This window comes from Excalfactoria chinensis, chromosome 9 (assembly GCF_039878825.1).
Source record: "Excalfactoria chinensis isolate bCotChi1 chromosome 9, bCotChi1.hap2, whole genome shotgun sequence".
In the NCBI taxonomy this organism is placed as follows: Eukaryota; Metazoa; Chordata; class Aves; order Galliformes; family Phasianidae; genus Excalfactoria; species Excalfactoria chinensis.
The window spans coordinates 1,633,436-1,650,945 of record NC_092833.1 but is presented as its reverse complement, the minus strand read 5'-3'; the positions used below and the strand labels follow the sequence as shown (position 1 = coordinate 1,650,945).

Here is a 17,510-nt window from a genome sequence, read left to right as displayed (position 1 = left end):
CGGCCTCGAGAGCGGTGTTTGGCTGAGCCCTGCGGAGCCACCGGTCCGCGCTGCGGGAGGTTCTGGCTCGGCATGGAAGGAGCGAACACCGTATCGCCCGCTGCCGCTGGTCGGGGTCGGGGCGGCGGGTACGGGCTGACAGCGGCTCGGAGGGCCCGTGGTGTGCTCGGCCCGGAGCACGGGAGCTGAGCGGAGGCCTCGCGGCAGCTGCAGCTCCTCGCAGGGAGCAGATGGGCAGCGCTGGGCTCAGCTCTGTGTGACAGCGACAGGGCCGGAGGGGACGGCGTGGAGCTGTGCTGGGAGGGGGCAGGGAGAGGTTGTGCCCCCACAGGGCACGGCACAGCTCCATGGCGGCGGGCACAGCCTAATGCTGGAGCTCAGCGAGCGCTGGGACACCGCTGTGACACTTCGGGTTTGGGTGGCGCTGCGTGGGGCTGGGGGTTGGAGCTGATGATCCTCATGGGTCTGACTTGGGATGTTCTGTGATCACTTGGCCTTACCTTTGCTCACTTCTGTCTGGCCCTCATCTCTTCCCATAGTACCTCCAGAACTGCTCATGATGGAGCTCTTGCTTTCCTGCAGGAAAACAAGCATGCTGGCACTCAGATTGCAGCTGGTATCCCGCTAGCCTTGGTGCGGCACCAGCCTGCCCTTGCCCTGTGCAGAGATAAGCTGTGCTCTGTGATAACAGCATCTCCTAGGCCTCCTTTGTGATGGGCAGGTGTCCGTGTGGGGCAGTGCTCCCAATGGCCACACTGCTCACAGTGTCCGTGGCCTCAGTGTGGAGCTGCGGTTGGGCTGAGTCCCTGCTTTGTGCCAGCATGTCTTTGTGTGCTGTCACATCAGTGTCTCACACCTGGGAACGATGCATGTTCTGACAAGTGGAACAACACAACCAGAGCCAGCGGGTGTGTTTGCTTGCCCTTTATGTAAACACAGCAAGGCTTATCGAGGGAAGAAAAAACCATGCTGTGATAGCGGGGCATCGCTCTGCTGCATCTCCTCTGCGCAGCTGGTCTTGGCTGTGAGCACCAGAGCCCTCTGGCCCAGTGATAGGCCTCGGATTGCTCAGCCTCACCGTGCCTTAACTCCTTGTTTTCATTCAGACAGCTGGGATTTGTCTTGTCTGAAAGGGCTTAGGAAAAAGGAGGGACTTGATCTCTCTTCTGCAAAGGCCAAAACTAAGTGTTCAGGCTGTTCTTCAGCCATCTGCTTTCCAAGCATTTTTCAGCTTTGAACTTCTCTGGTACAATAGATTTACCTTCCTGACCCTCAGAAACATCCTGCTTCTGATAGCTTTCATCCTCTCTGCTTCGATTCCCTTTTTGATGTACTTTTGTCAGCCTTGAAAGGTGACCATCTGTCTCATTCCCAATACTTTTACTGATGTTCAATGGGGCTGAAGGACTTGGGGAAGGCGGCCCTGTGCTTTTGCTGCCTGAGAAGCATTCGTTCCAGTGTTGGAGAGAGAAGCCCTGCCAGAGAGGGGGATGCACAAGAAGGAATTAGGGGAGTGATGTGCTGTGAAGCCTGGTTTCCCTTCATCTGACACACCAGATCTCTACTTCCATATTGTTTATGAAAAGAGGAAGAAGGGGAAAAAAAAGCTGTCGGAACTTCCAAGCTGTGCATGCAAACTACAGTCGAGGTGATTGGTGTTGGAGCAAAGATCAGCCTTTTTGCTGCGTAAAGCAGAAGGAAATTTGCTTAAGTCATTGATGTTTAAACTCGTTTGTTTCACAGAGTTGACAGAAAAAACAGTTCTTGTTTTGCAGTGTAAGTTTGGCACACGGAAGGCTTTGCCTTTTCCATCAGGGCTTTGGGATGCTCCAGCAAATCCAATCCAACTCACAGCACGTCTGACACTCCTGGAAGGAGAATCTGCCTTTCTGAGGGTGTGCTCTGCACGGCTCGGACTTTCACTCATTTAACTTCAAAATCCACTGTGTGCTGGGGGAGCTGAGCTGTTGTGCTGTGTGTGTCTGTGCATCTCCTGCAGAGGCTGCTGCTCTGCCGTCCTGGATGCGCAGAGGTCAGCCTTGAAAACAGATCGAGGGCTTCTTGAAGGTGAAGTTTTGGATCGCTGCCTGAGGAAAAAATTGCTGATCTCACCTGACTTCTGCAGCTGTGAGGAGAGCATCTTCAAAGAGGATTTCTGCTTTGTGAACTCCTGGTGTTATTTATGGACAGGCCCTTTGCTTCTAACCACGCAGCTCACTGTGCTCTTACTTGAATTGCTTTGGGCCTGCTGGCTGAAATATGTGGCTCATCTGGGCAACCGTGCAATGAATGTAATGTTGAAGAAGTGCCAAAGGTTGTGAGGATGGATATTTGTGAGGGGAGCACACAGACGCTGCCTTCAGCCTGCTGGGGGCCTGTTCCCATTCAGATGTTCTTAACCTAAACTAAGAGCATTCGTTTGAGTTTCTTCCCTGTGAAGGTGAAATCTTAACCCCTGTACTTAACCTGTCAGGTGATGGTGAGTGTTTTCTTTCATTAAAAAGACAAAACTCCATCTGCACTAAAGCCTGCCTGTAATTGTGTGGGCATACAGCTGGACCTGCCAGACTTGTGCACAGAGCCCTGACATAAAGCATTCAGCTGAAGGGTTGCAAGCGTGGGGCTTTCCTCCCAGTGTTTGATGTTGTGGTACTTGCAGCTTGCATGCCCTGCATGTGAGCCGACCCAGCAGGCAGCCTGGGAGCTGCTTGGGCAATTGCTGGTCCCTTCCTGTGTAGTAATGTCACGTCTGTTAGGGGAATTTGTCAAATTTAAAGGAGCAAACAGAAAGCGATGCACGCTTGAAAGTGTCTGCAGAGGTTGTCGTTGGGTGGAAGGATATCAGCACCGAGCAAGAAGGGAGCAAAACAAGTCCAGCTATTAGACAGACACAACATGAGGACTGTTGGGGTAGTCGCCATTCTTAATTTCCCCTGACAACATGCAGCAGTGAAAAAGATTGTGTTACTTTGCTCCCGCTTTTCTGTGCAAGCAGAATTACTTTGCTTGGATTGCCTGAGTTAGGGCCAGAGCCTAGTTCAGATTTAGGAGCTCACTCTGTGCTTGTGTTCCCAGGGCTCCTACTTACATGGGAGTTGGTCTGAGTGCTGTTGTCTTGCTGCTGCTTATGGGTTCTCTCCAACATTAGGAACTGGCTTCCAATTGTGAGAGCCCAGAGGCAGAAGGCCGATGAGGTACCTGCAGGAGCTGGAATGTCTTGCACAGCTTGTTTGCCTGGGTGTAGCACAGGGCATCCTAATCCGAGGTCCTGGAAAGAGGAGGGGCAGAGCCTTTCTGGAGCTCTCATTTATTCTATGCAAATCAGCCAGGTCATCACTTACTGGAGCTCCAGATGGTGATTTTGGAAAGCCAGCTGGGAAAGAGAGGCTCATCTGTGCACACCTGTTTGTGAGCATGGTGGTATCTGCTGTGATGGCAGTGGGATGTTCACCGTGGCTGATGGCTTCTGCGGGAGGTAGGAATGAGTGGAACTTGTGGTCGTGTGGTGTCTTCCTGTTTTAACCCCAAGCCAAATGGCTGCAGATGTTAATAGGTTTGGTATTAGAAATATTTGCTTTAACAGTTGCAGAACTGGCTAACTTAGCTCTGTTTTAAATTTAACTTGCAGCTTGTTTAAGAATTGAAATTAGGTGCAATTCGTAACCTTCAAGGTGTTTTAAAGCCAGCCTCCTCCACCCCCTGAGGTTCACTTCCAACATTTCCCAAATACAGACTTAGTGGAGCACAGCACATCCAGCTCCTCTTCCCTTCCCTCCTCCCACCCATGCCCTTTACCTGTCTTTTGCACAAGGCTTAAGCTGCCCTGATCCAAGGGCATCGTGCAGCAGCCTGTGCTGTGAGTGTTCTGCAGAGTGCAGCAATCGATGCTGAGTGGTGGTTTAAGAAGCGATGGATATTTGGGTGCTGATGGGTGTCTGTCACTTGGAAGCTCAAACCTCTGCACCTATCTGCATTCCTCACTTTTAGCTTGATGCCTGTAAGGGCAACACTATCTACTGAAGCTCCAGACTGTTTTGGGGAGAGGTGATGGCTTGTGCTTCAGCTCATGGCGTCAGAGGATGGGCTGACTTGAGGAGCGAGGTCTGCTTTCCAGCTTAATGCAGTCCACGCTTCTCATATTTCACCACCAAAAGCTATCTTCTCAGGAAGAAGCATCTCAGTTGCTTTGTTCCCTTGAAAAGAGGACCGCAGTGCTGTAGCTGAGGACTGTTGCTGTGCACAGTGATAGCTGTGCTGAGAAGCAGTGAAGTTGCTGGCTGAAGTCCTTGGTGTTTTCTTGACCTATTCAATTTTTACTGGGCCAAACTTGGAGCTGATCTAACCTGGAAGCTCCTCTGTTTCCTTGCTTGTGAAGCAGCAGGTGAGAGCCATGGGTGCGTGGGCTCCCTGAGCTTTGCAGTTTATGACTATAGTGGGAGCCAAACTGTTTCTCGGTGGGTGCTCTGAGGGTAAGTTATGATATCACAGCAGTTCTGGTTCTGCAAGTACTGTTTATGATTGATTTTTGAACAGCGAGGACAAAAAAATGATCGATAGATATGTTTTTTTTTCTTTCTATTCCAGCTACTCTTACCTATGACACTCTCAGGTTTGAATATGAAGACTTCCCTGAGACCAAAGAGCCTGTTTGGATCCTAGGCAGGAAATACAGCGTCTTTACAGGTATTTTGCATGCACAATGCTTTGATACTGCGGAAAATTCTATTAGTGTTACATGTCTTATGTGCAGCTAGGTGACTGCAGACCTTGCAGGCACAGAGCAGAGCCTGTATGCTGTCAAAGCATGCAGATTGTAACCTCCATGCTTCCTTCTGTCAGGCAACCTCCATAGACTCTAGAATGTCTTTGCATGGAAAGTTGCTGTTTAGTAGTTAATGGCAAATGGATAGCTCAGAAAAGGCAATAAAATAGTTTGCTGCTTCACAGTTTACCTGTAACTGTGGTGTTTTTGATCGGTTGTAGTGTTTTTTAAGGGAAAAAGCTGCTTCTGCTTTGTGGCACTTTTGCATTCCTAAGGCAAATTCTGTCTGTCTGGGCCCGCAGGCTGTGTGCAGAGCAGAACACTCTTAATGAGAAGGCTGGATGGGAGATGTGCTTAGGTGTGTTTGGTGCCATCTTTGTACATGACTTTCTGTCTTAAAAACAACTTTCAGAGAAAGAAGAGATCCTGTTGGATGTGACCTCTCGGCTTTGGTTCACCTACAGAAAGAACTTCCCTGCCATTGGTAAGTCTAAATGCATCCTGGAAGTGATGTTGGCCCACTTGTAATAACAGTCCAACCCAGCAGGAAATTTCCAGTGACTTCATTTGGGTTAGAGGACGTGCAGATGATCTCAGGAAAACTGACTTTGAGATGAATATTAAGCCAGGTTTTGTTTCACAGAAAGGATAAGGAGAAAATAATCCTTTGACTCCCAACTGTTTGAATGTCTGTCTATAAGCTCTCTTGTAAATGTGAGCCTTGAATCAAAGAGCAGTGGGTGAGTCGTCTTCAAGGCGGAAGGGTTGCTTTGTTTTGGTTTTCAATCTGTTGAATCAGATCAGCTATTAGTATGGAGGTTCCTCAAAGTACTTGGATGTCGCAGTTGCTCCAGGCAGCTGTTCGCTCTGTAAACCTGTTTCACAATTCAGAAAGTACAGTCAGGTGATAAAGGGTAAGGCATGAGCGGCATCAAAAACAGAAGCAAATTCAAAAGGTGATCCAATAGTATGAATATGTTTGTAGCTTTTGACAGTGCAGGGAAAAAATGACCAAATGTGTGGTAATGTAAGGAGCGTCTCACAGTGAACTTGAAGCCAGACTTCTTAAGGTATGCATAATATCTTTCTTACAAAAATAGAAGGCAGCAGCAATACAGACCAACTACTTTTACCAGCTGTGCTAACGTGCAGCTGACTTGGTGCCTGTGAGTCAGCCCACTAGCTGTGGCCACACTGTGCATTTTAGCTATGAAGCTTGTAACAACAGCCAAACCTTCACTGAAGCGACAGCAGTTTGCTTTTGGAATTCTGCTATAAGTTACAGGTCTTTGATTTCCCAGTGAGAGTTAATATCCAGCTTATTCTCCAATGTTATGTAGGACGTTTGTTGTTCTTGCTGCTGCTGGAAGATTTATTTACTTTTTTTTTAATCTAACTCTGTGTGCCGATTGGAATCTCATCCAGTCATCATCTGATGTGGGAATTCCTTGTGACTGATTAATCTTGTGTAATGAATTCCCTTCTCAAAATGAGCATTACAAGTGGTCTGTAACGAGCACCTCTGTTTTGGAATGTCTCTGAGTTAGGTTGAGAATCTGCCAGTAGACTCAAAGGCTGCTACGCTCATGAGAAATTCAGCTGTCTTTCTAGTTGAGTTGCTTGAATTTCCTTTGAAGTTGTTTTTTTTTTCCCCATCGTTTAATGTTAAAGATCTTTGTTTGTGTTTAAGGAATGCTGTGAGGCTAGTCACTGGTAACAGTGTTTGGATTTCTCAGCTTAGGGTTTGTGAGCTAGCACAGTCCTTGTTCCTTACCCAGTTTCCTGGATAGCTCTGCTACCCATGTAGGCTTACAGCACTTTCCTTTTTACTCTCTTGGCTGTGTTGTTCCATTCCTTACATACTTGCTTTCTGTCCTTGTTTCCAGGAGGAACCGGTCCCACATCTGATACAGGCTGGGGCTGCATGTTGCGGTGTGGTCAGATGATCTTTGCTCAGGCCTTGGTCTGCAGGCATTTGGGAAGAGGTAAAGCAGAGAACTGACTTCCAGGGCCATGTGCTCGCACAAGTGCAGTGCTTCTAATGATAGCAGCTGGGAATTGCTGAGGGCTCTGTAACTTTCCCCTGAGTTTTCTCAAGTTCAGGGCTGATGTGTGAAAACTCTACTGGAAACTTTCTGGTAGGTTTCTTCCTGCAGCTGTCTGCAGCTTTACATAGATGAATGTAGTTGTTCAAGCCATAAAACAAAGGAGAGTCCTGTAACATGCTAGCTAAATCCACTGACACCAAGCAAGTGCTAGGCTTTTCTTGAAGGGCCTTTTAATATACTTGAAGTTTAAAAAGTCCTACCAGAACAGCCTACTGACTTGTAAATAGGGTGGTTTTTAACTTGTCAAGAAGTCGTCTCTGTGTCTGGTCTCTTCTGCCTGAAAACTTCTGTTCTTGCATTTGAACCATACTTGGTCTGTACTGGATTTCTTTGGTGGTTGTTGATTAAGAAAATAACATCCCAGAAATTCAGAAGTAATGAGGCCTCCTGGTTTTCTTCTGAATGCCCATCTATGGGAAATGGTAGTCTTATCTTTCAGTTGTGGGACAGAGGTAGAGTTTACTGATCCTCCTTTTTCTGTGTGATGTTCTTTTATCTCAGCCGTGAAAAGCTCTTTTTTCTTTTTTGTTTTTGCCTGTTGAGATTCATGGTTTGATGTCGGGAATTCCTCAGTTCCTTGTTAGTAACACAGTGACCTGAGAATCTGGTCAGTGGTTGGTGCACAGGCGAGAGAGATTGTAGCTTGTTAATAAAGATCACATTCTGTTTCTCATACCCCCTTGTTTGTTTTAGACTGGAGGTGGATAAAAGGCAAGAGGCAGACAGATAATTACTTCAGTGTTCTTAATGCCTTCATTGACAAAAAAGACAGCTACTACTCCATTCACCAGATAGGTAAGGATGCCGGGTGCCAAGAAACGTGGGGGGAATATCCTGTCTGAGTTTCCTGTGAGCAAAGAGCATCATTTTGTGTTTATTTCTGTAGCTTAGCTGAAAAACCTAGCGGGTTATTTTCTGACACAGTGCCTATTTTCTGATATAGTCTGAAACTACCAGTCTTTGTTATGAGTTGTGTTGGATTTTTCTTCTTGCCTCCATTCAGACCTTCAGGTTTGTGTCACGCTTTAGGGTTATATTCAGCATCGGTTTCTGTATCCTATTTAGCCAAGGTGAGAGAAAAGCACGTGGCTGCTGTTCTCACCAAGACCTTGTAACGTGAGAAGGCTGCTGGATGAAGGTATTTTCAGAAATAGCAGTTAGACTGAGGAAGGATCTCACTGCAATAGAAATTTCCCCAGCAAAAGAAAAAGACAGCCTGATTAGTTCTTTTTTTCTATGAAGTGTTAAGATACCTATAGCTTCATCTACAGTGAACAGTATGCTACCTGTAACAGGGGTGTTCTTGATAATCACACTAAGAATGGATACTCCTGAGGTAACGTTGCCATTTGGACTTCTGTATTCCCTCTTCGGGAAAAGATTTGCTTTACCATCATTGAGGATATGCTTGTTTCTTCCACTGACACCACAGTAAGCCTTGAAAGGGTGGATTCTGCTGACTCCAGAGTGTTTCCAAGTGAGATCTCTACTCCATTAGATAAAAATCCTGGTTAGGAAGGACCAAAATGCAGGTGAAATTCTTTGCTAAATTATTTTTTCTTATCCTGCAGCCCAGATGGGAGTTGGAGAGGGGAAATCCATCGGTCAGTGGTATGGACCAAACACAGTTGCACAAGTGCTTAAGTAAGTGCTGGATTTGACCCTTACTTCTTTCAAACAAAGCGGTGGGTTTGTATTACCTCCTGCTTCACAGGTCTCTACCCACTGGATGAAGTGCAACTTTGACTTAATGCTCTTAGCAGTCAATTGCTTGACCTTATTGACTTGGCTGGTGGGAACTTGAGAGGAGTCCTTCTTTTATTCAGAATATGGCAAGCAGGCTGTGACAGAAAACTGATTTCAAATTGAGGACAACCCCCTGGAAATCCCTTACCTTTCCATAGTGCTCATGTAACATGCTTCTAGAACAGAGTGCGGTGCTCTTTGCAGCAGACCAGAAGCAGGTGTCAGAGTAGATGCTCGCTGCTGTTGTTTGGATCTCTGCTGATATCTGAGTTGCCTCTGTCATCATTGTCAAAAGGCTGCCAATGAGCCATTGAGTCACCAGTGCATCAGACAGGAAGTATGTGCTTCCTGGGTTCCATGGTGACAAGCAGAGGATCAGGACTGTTTAATTGAGACATCCTGTGTGATCAGAACATCCTAAACATTCTCCTGTCACCAACCAACACAGCATAATTGGTGAAAAAATGATTGTTCCTAATCTAAGTTTTTTTTTTCCTTTCCTATAGAAAACTTGCCACTTTTGATACATGGAGTTCACTGGCAGTACATATAGCCATGGATAACACTGTTGTGATGGAAGAAATCAGTAAGTATCGCATGTAGGTAGAACATAATGTATCCTGTGACAGCAAGAAGCCAGAAAAGATCTGGAAAGCATGTAGTCATGCAACACTAGAAGCATGCAGTAAATATTCTGTATTCAAGTGGTGGCCAAGTGCGCTAAACCTGGATGAGATTTGCTTTTCTAGAGCAGGAAAGCTCCTTCTACTTCTGCTCTGTCTGATAAAGCTCAGACCTGGCATTGTGGCCTGTGGATCTGGAAAGAAGGAGCTGCTGACCTTCAGACAATAGGTGGGAGCTGCTTGGAAGGTAGTGACAAACTGTGGCCACAGGTAGTTAGTGGCAAATGGCTGCTTCCTTATGTGTATAACAGGGTAGGAATGTCTCTGCTACTAAGCAGCGTAAGAAAACCAGAACTTCTCTCTAAACAGGAAAAATGGAGAATGAAGGGACTTGTCTCTGGAGATATCTTTTAAAGATGCCATTTCAAAGGAGTGCTCACTCATTGTTATTTTTTATTTTCCTTTTTTTGTTTGTTTGTTGCATTCTGACAACTGCATAGTGTCTTTGGAGGCTGTGCAATGTGTTCATCCCTAGCATGCTTGCTCAGGCCGCAGTGCCCCAGTAACTGAAGTGAGTGGTGGAATGGCTGTTTGCTGCAGTCCTTTGTTGCCCTGGCTGCACAAGCCTTCCCCTGTTTTTGCTTTAGGCTCGTGAGGCAACGTGCTTACACAGCACAGAACTATTCAGTGTTTTCTGCCGGAGTAGTACTCTGAAACAGCACACAGAACAGTCCAGAGAATGCTTGAGCTGGTGCTAAGTTACATGTGAGACTGTGGCAGCTGTCACATAGATTGACTTTGGCTGCTGTGGAGACAAAATCAATTAACAGACAAGGACTTGTCCCTAGAGTGCAGCACAGTGAAGTCTCTTATCAGGTAGTCCGATTGAGAAGTGCCTGTCTAACCTGAAGTATAAGTAGTCCTAGACACATGCTGATGTTCTTGGACTGAACAAAGGTCAGCATAAAGACAAGATTTGGATTTATCTTTCACATTTAGCCTGAAAATACCCCCAACTTAGGTGTGCTGGCTGCACGGCTTGGGTACATTGCAGCTCTTTTCTGTGTGACTTGTGTTAAGCGCTGACACCACTTCAAGTAACACATCCAATACAGTCTGTGATGTGTAGGGTGGTGTTTGTCTGTTCAGGAGCTGAATGTCTCTATATGAGTGGGTCTGACGTTATGTGCCTGTTCTCTGTCTTGTGCCCCAAGCATCTGTCAGTAGTGAAACGTTCAGAAGTTACTGCTGTTTCGTATATCTGCTAAATTCAGTCACTGATACTGTTCAGCCTGAGGTGAGTAGGAAATAACCTTTTGCTGCAGCAGTGAAAAGAGCCATCAGAGCCTTCTAAGTCTGTCTCTTGTATTGGAAATGTGCTCATAGGCTGCATACGTACACATCCTCCCTTCGAAAGGGACAGCATAGGGAGCAATTGCAGACTTCAGTGTGGATTCTCTCTTACTGAAGCTTTAGCTCAAAGTCCTTCTTCTAACCTTGGAGGTAACATTCTCCTTAAGCTGCATTTGAAGCTTGTAGCAGTGAGCAAGCATCCTGTGGTAATTGCTATGATGAAGGTGCTTGTTTACATCGTGTCCTACCTGCCAGATTCTCCTGGTATTCAGGTTAGGCCAAGAATAAATTGAATGAGCCTCTGGCATTTTGTCTAATTGCCTTAAATTAATGACTGAAATGCTGTGAGTTTTTCTGGTTTAGTTTCATTTCTTCACATGCATGCACTCACCTAGCAAGTAATGCAATTAGCTTGTGAAGCAAGTAGGCTTGGAGATGGTTCTGTACCAGAATCTACATAATCTGGTTACATCCCAGGCTGCCTGTCTGTTCACCGAGCCTGTAGAGCGAGGATGTACAGTGTGTGTCATAGGTATGCCCTGAGGATTTACACTGCTCCACATCTTACAGGCAAAGCTCATGCTAAAACTGCAGATTTTACTGATCCCCCCTCTGGGGTCTCTAAACCAGCTCCTGAATGATCCCTGGTGGAATTTGTAAAGGTTTTAGTGAGGCTTAGGAAAATTACAGTCTCAAAGCAAATGCCACGTTTATACCTTGTTGCAGTGCTTGTTACACATGAGGATGGCTTAATGCAGGACATTTTCCTCATTCAATTCAACTGGCCTGACAGCCTCTCAGTATTTCCCTGGAACTGAACACACCAGTTGTTTTTTTCCCCTCCCTCTCTAGATGCTCTCTGAATTCCAGACTTACCTTTGATGTCCCAAGCAAGTCATCCACCTGTGTTGACACGGGGTGTTGCTCAGCTGTTCACCTGCAGGAAGAATTTGCATTGTAATGGCCCACCAGATGGTGGCTGGGAGTTCCAGCATGCTTTGGCACAGTCTTGATGTAAGAAATGAAATGCTGAGCTTGTCCAGAAACCCTGCAGAGGGCACCATAACAGGATCACAGTGGTGGACCTTGTTTAACTCTTTTGGCTTTTGGAAAATAGCAGTTGTTGATCAGAGCTGGAACAGAATTATGCCAGGTTTAGAAACTGAGGTTGTTTTTGATGTTTTCTGCTTGTGTTCCTTTTTTGTAGGGCGGTTGTGCCGGTCCAACTTCTCCTATGCTGGAGCTGCAGCCTGCCCTGCTGTAGAGGCAGACGTGCTCTATAATGGGTACCCAGAGGAAGCAGGGGTTAGAGATAAGCTCTCACTGTGGAAACCATTGGTGCTGCTGATACCTCTCCGCCTTGGGCTCACAGAGATCAACGAAGCCTATATTGAAACACTAAAGGTAGGGGATCTGGAGCTGATTTTTGATATTCTGATGCCTGAAGACCCTGCTGTGAATTAAGTTGCTTCTGGAAGAAAAATATATTTAGAGACTACCATTTTCAGAGGTCAGGATATGGATTTTGTCAGGAAAGTGTTGGATTTATTGCTTCAGTAGCCTTTTTTTTCCATTTTCATTTCATAACTTAATCTTCATGATGGAGCTTTTCTCCAGAAATGGCTGTTTCTGCTGCTGTAACTGCAGATTTTTCAGTGTCCCAGTCTTTTTTTTCCCTGCTGTGTTTTTAGATGTTTGCCCTTGTTACCACTCGCTGTCTCACTGTCTATCAGCTGTGTGTTTTCTGTATTGCTTTTCCAGCACTGCTTCATGATGCCCCAGTCCCTTGGAGTGATCGGAGGCAAACCAAACAGTGCTCACTACTTCATTGGTTATGTAGGTGAGTGCCCAAAGTACTGCAAAGACTTTCCAAGCATCTCCCCACAGCTAAAACTGTTTATGGAGCAGTACAGCTCTCTTGCTCAGCCTGTAGCATGTGCTGCAGGTTTCATTTTTTCTGCTGGAAATGTGGAAGGCTTCTATGAGCTGAAACCCTGTGAGGATCTTGAGTGATGGACCTTTGAATGGGGGCAAAAGCACAAGCTGCACACTTCCACCATATAATAGTAGATCCTGTCTGTAATGATGCGTGCACAGGCTCTTCCTAGGTTCAGAGCTGACCCCCCTTCAGGGATGTGGCTGTGTATTTGCACATGCCTTGGACACAGATGGAGTGGGTGCCATGGTTCTGCTCATGCTGGCTCTCTGGATGAGGAGTATCGAAGGAGTGGCCAAAAGCAAGATGCCCCTAGTAAATGAAGGGTTCCTCCTTGGGATTTCAGGAGCTGGCTCAATTATTGCTCTTCCCCCTTCTTTTAATCTCTATTTGCTTCTCAGAAGAATAACTAATGGTTCTTCCTGTTGATGTCTCGTTGCCTGTCTGCCCAGGTGAGGAGCTCATTTACCTGGATCCCCACACTACACAGCCTGCAGTGGAGCCCAGTGACAGTGGCTGTCTCCCCGATGAAAGCTTCCACTGCCAGCACCCTCCCTGCAGAATGAGCATTGCTGAGCTCGACCCCTCCATTGCAGTGGTGCGTCCCTGCTGCTTGTTTTCTGCCCATATCTGAAATAGCAGGTCCTTGTTTCACAGGGATCTGGCGGAGGTGATAGGTTGGGTGATCTCCAGGCAGGCAGTACTCTGGGCAAATATGTTTCAATTGCAGTCACATTATTAAAGAAGCTCCTCATTGCGGTAGCAGCTTGGTAGGGAGATCTGCTTGTGAAGTGAGTAAATGCCTTCTCTAATGGGGTGCTCTCTTTCCCTGGAGTCTAGTTTAGGCTTTGATTCCTGCCTTCAAAGGGACAGACCTGAATCCACTTCTGAATGTGACGTCCTTCTGATCACATAGATCACACTTCTGGTGCAGTGTGATTTGTATTCTGTTGAACCCGAGGGGTGACTGCCCTTTGTTCCCACTTGGATTGTTTCTGTCCAGTTTTCCTTCTGCAGCAGAGCAGACCATTAAATGGATCAGCACTTGAACAGTCTGCTATGATAAGCCTGTGGGGGGTGCTCAGTTTAACAGGGCATTGTAAGCCACACCTTGACACAAAGCAGTTAGTTGTAACAGCTCACAGTCCTGGTCATTCTATAATGATAATTTCTTTTTACAGGGCTTCTTCTGCCACACAGAGGAGGACTTTAATGATTGGTGCCACCAAATCAAAAAGGTTTGTATTTATATTGCTGGGAAACGAATACAGGGTATTACTGGTTTTAAAGTGCTGCACAGAGAGCCTGTTCTCTGCAGCATGATCCCATTTTAAGCACGTGTGTTTAAGACACCAGGAGGATTCTAGCTCTGAAATTCTGCAGCTGATATGAACACTTGAGAATTCAGTTTTTCAGCTGCAAAGAAGTTCCAGCAGATGAATATCTCTCCCCCAACAAACCAGAATGCTCCGAGTATGGTGCTGCAAGTTCTCATGGCTCTGCTCTTTCTCCACAGCTGTCCCTGGTAAGAGGAGCACTGCCCATGTTTGAACTGGTTGAACGTCAGCCATCACATTTCTCCAACCCCGATGTTCTGAATCTCACACCAGGTAAGGCTGTGCAAGGAGGCTGAACTAAGGGGAGTTTGTCCCTTTGGTTTTCTGGAAGCTGTATGGAATTGCACACTGACTTATGCTGCGTTCTCCTTTGCCCTCATAGTTGGTCTGGAGCTTTTTGGTCAGTTTAATTCTTTGGTTTTTTTCAACCAGTGGTTCAGATTCCCATGGTATCTCAGGGTGATTTTTAGGAGGAATCTGAATGGTGACTGCATTAAAAAAGGCTCAGGCTACTTTATCAGTGTGGATTTATGATTTCTAAAGAGATGCTTAAAGAAATTGGAAGGGTCCACTTGAAAACTGAGCTTCTGGGTATTAAAAATTGACAAACATCAGGTTGGTCATGTATATCTCCAAGTGCAGGGGATTCTTTCCCTGTGCATTTGCTTAGCACTGGTGATGCAAAAAGCAACAAGTGCTAGGCACTATTTTGGCTGCCAGGCTCTGCTTATCATGTTAACAATGCAAGTGAACATTGCTCAGTATTTCCTGCAAATTGTGCCAAGAGGAGTGAGTTATTTGTGGGCAAGCTTACCCTGTCACCAGGCGTTGGACTGCATCCTGTCACCTGCATCCTGCATTCATTGCTTCCTTGCCGTCTCTTAGCATGAACTTCCAAAGTCTTTCTTACTTCACTGTCCTATTCTGTAAGAATGCTTTATTTGCTTATACTGTCTGTTGATCCTTGCCTGTATCACAATGTCCCTATTTACTACCTTCTTTACTCATAAAGTGCTTTCCTAATGAGCTACTTGTCCTTCTCTTCCCCATGCTTTTAGGGCCTCTTCTATATGTTTTGGCCATACTTTTTCTTACTCTCAGCCCTCACTAGAAGGATTAATGATGCACTCATGAATGTCCAGTCCTTTGTCCTCACTTTCTCCAGTCAGCTGGGTTCTCTGTTCAGTTACTTAAGCATAGAGGGCTGCTCCCTGAGAAGTGCCTGAGGAAGTTGTGCTGCCAGCACCCACAGTTTGCATGAGGAGCACTGACACTAAGTATTTGTACACACTGCTGTGGAATTAAAGCATGTCACAGAATGTTCAGAGGGCCTACAGCCTCATATCCATGCACTTGTCCATGTTCTCAGCAATCAGTTGTTGTAGTTTAGCTTCTGGCTGACTGTTCTGTGTGCTTTCTTAAAGCCTGAGTTCATGTAGATTTCTCCTTTACTTCCCCAGCTGACAGAAAGGCTGTACAAAACAGTTACAGCACAGAACTGCACTGCAGCATGGTTGTGTCAGGATTTGTGAAACCTGGTGCACCCTCTACCATGTAATTCTCTCAAGTGCATTTTCCATGCTCCTCAGAGCCTTCACTCACATGTCACAGAGCCTCTTTAGCGTGTGGGTCTGTGACACTCATGTTCAGCAGCTAGTAGTTACTGTGATGCTGAGCAGTCACTGCACCCCATGGAGGTAACGCTTTCTTCTCTTGCAGACTCCTCCGATGCCGACAGACTGGAAAGGTTCTTTGACTCAGAAGATGAAGACTTCGAGATCTTATCCCTCTGAAAACAAATAGGAAACTGACTCTGCAAATCTGTGTTATGTGTGGGGAGAAGTGGGGGGAGGGAAGCTCCTTGGAGAGCCTGGGGCTACCGGTTTTCATAGGTGCTTGCTGCCATCCCTGCCTCTTGTCCATCCTGGCATTCTGTGCAGCCTCTGGGCGGAGCGTGCATTGTCTGCATTGGGATGAAGAACCAAGTGGGTGTTGCAGCCTTACTGGCTGGAGTTGGGATTTCTCAGCAGAAAACGCCTGCTGGAAGTGGATGCAGTGGTGCCTAGGAGTTCAGAGCCTATCTGTTACATCAGCAGGTCAGTTGGCCTTCTGGGGGAGCCATAGAAATCTTTAGAGCGCTAAATCCTTACACAAGGGGCTTCTCTCTGAAGCTTAAATAGAGCCACCCCTCATTTAGTAGGTGACATGTACAGTTATTCCCTTTAGCAGCTTCTCTTCTCAGTGGCCAATTTGGACTGCAGCTCACAATGCAAATTAACAGTAGACACGTCCCAGTGAGACAGCTGTGAAGTCCCCAGAGTGCAGGTGGCTGTTTCCTACAGAGAAACCCCTGCCCATGCTTTGCAGTGCACAGTGCTTTCTCACAGGTGCAGTACCCCTCTCCTGCTCACATCCTGTCCAAGGGGAGCTGGGGTAACTTATGAATCATGGTAATTCAATAAGCAAAATGCTGTCTGGGAAAGTATGGACCTGCGCTGCTGGAGAGGAACACTGCAATCTCAACTAACGGCAGAGGGAAGAGGAAGAGTATAGAAAATGTGTGTGTTCTCGCTGAGTGAGTTGATAACACACTGTGCTTCTGCTATGGATTTATGTCCATACCAAGTATCTTCAGGAAAGGTGCTTTGAGCAGATAACTGGAATCCACAGCCCTGGGGGGAAAAAAGCCCACCACAGGGGAGAGGTGAAACAGGACAACTGAGATCTGCCAGCCACATGCCTGCCACGTGTCTCAGTGTGCTGGCATAGCATCTACTGAATAATCCTGTTGAAATAATTAAAAAAAAAAACAATATATATTATACAATTCCTTGAGGTATCTTCTGTGGGTTGCTGAGCAGTTCCTCCAGCTGCTCCTGTTAGACATTCCCTTTCCAAGTCAGAAATGATGCCTGAAGGTTGAGTAGGCTTCATAGCTGTGTTGCTACCTTTCCATTTGCTCTGCTGCAAAGCTCCCCTACCTGCAGTTTGCACAGGGCAAGGCACTGTAGGAGCTAACCCATAGAAACCCATTTCCAGCAGTCATGCCAAAGAAGTCAGCATAAGACAGAATGTCTTGAGAAGGAAGGTCCAACATGATACTGGAAGTTGTAGCTGCTTTAAGATAACAGCTCTGCTGTACAAACATAATTTGGAATAAGGTGAACCATGGAGGAGAACTGACTTAATGCAAACTGCAACAGAATGTTGCCTAAGTAGTTTCCTTAGTGCATGCTGCAGACTGCAGATCTGTTTACAAGGATTGTTTTGTACATACAGGATTGGAATCTGTCAGTTAATGCTTCTGTGCCCAAGGGTGGTGACAGCTGGCTAGAAATTACTCATTTTCCTCTGTGACTGACCTACTGATTGCTCTAATTCTCCCTACGCTACCCAAAAGCAGAGGTTTGAACTGGGAACCACAATGCTTCTGTCACTAAATTATTATTTGCTGCTTTCTGCCTGCTTCTCCTCTTCTCTCTTGTAGTCAGGGGAAGAGGCAGCAGAGGAAGTGGGGCTGTGCTCCATTCATCTGCTTTCAATTTGTATCTGAATAAACAGATCTAAAATCTTTTGCCTTTCCTAATGTTCTTGTACATTAATCTCAGGTGACGGTGGGTGGTATTGAGTAACCCTGCAGTGCTG

General features: G+C 46.3%; 1 protein-coding gene across 1 annotated transcript in view; it reads left to right on the top strand.

Moving 5' to 3' along the window:
• Positions 1-17,438, top strand: part of ATG4B (autophagy related 4B cysteine peptidase) — a 17,699-nt gene extending 261 nt beyond the window's left edge. Inside the window, exons 2-13 of the mRNA XM_072345037.1 lie at positions 4,585-4,683; positions 5,175-5,246; positions 6,649-6,747; positions 7,564-7,665; positions 8,442-8,514; positions 9,123-9,202; positions 11,800-11,996; positions 12,354-12,432; positions 12,981-13,126; positions 13,710-13,766; positions 14,045-14,138; positions 15,585-17,438. Coding sequence (XP_072201138.1) covers positions 4,585-4,683; positions 5,175-5,246; positions 6,649-6,747; positions 7,564-7,665; positions 8,442-8,514; positions 9,123-9,202; positions 11,800-11,996; positions 12,354-12,432; positions 12,981-13,126; positions 13,710-13,766; positions 14,045-14,138; positions 15,585-15,658 — 1,172 coding nt within the window. The 3' untranslated portion in view covers positions 15,659-17,438. The remainder of the gene's footprint in view (positions 1-4,584; positions 4,684-5,174; positions 5,247-6,648; positions 6,748-7,563; positions 7,666-8,441; positions 8,515-9,122; positions 9,203-11,799; positions 11,997-12,353; positions 12,433-12,980; positions 13,127-13,709; positions 13,767-14,044; positions 14,139-15,584) is intronic.
• The last annotated feature ends 72 nt before the right edge of the window (positions 17,439-17,510 follow it).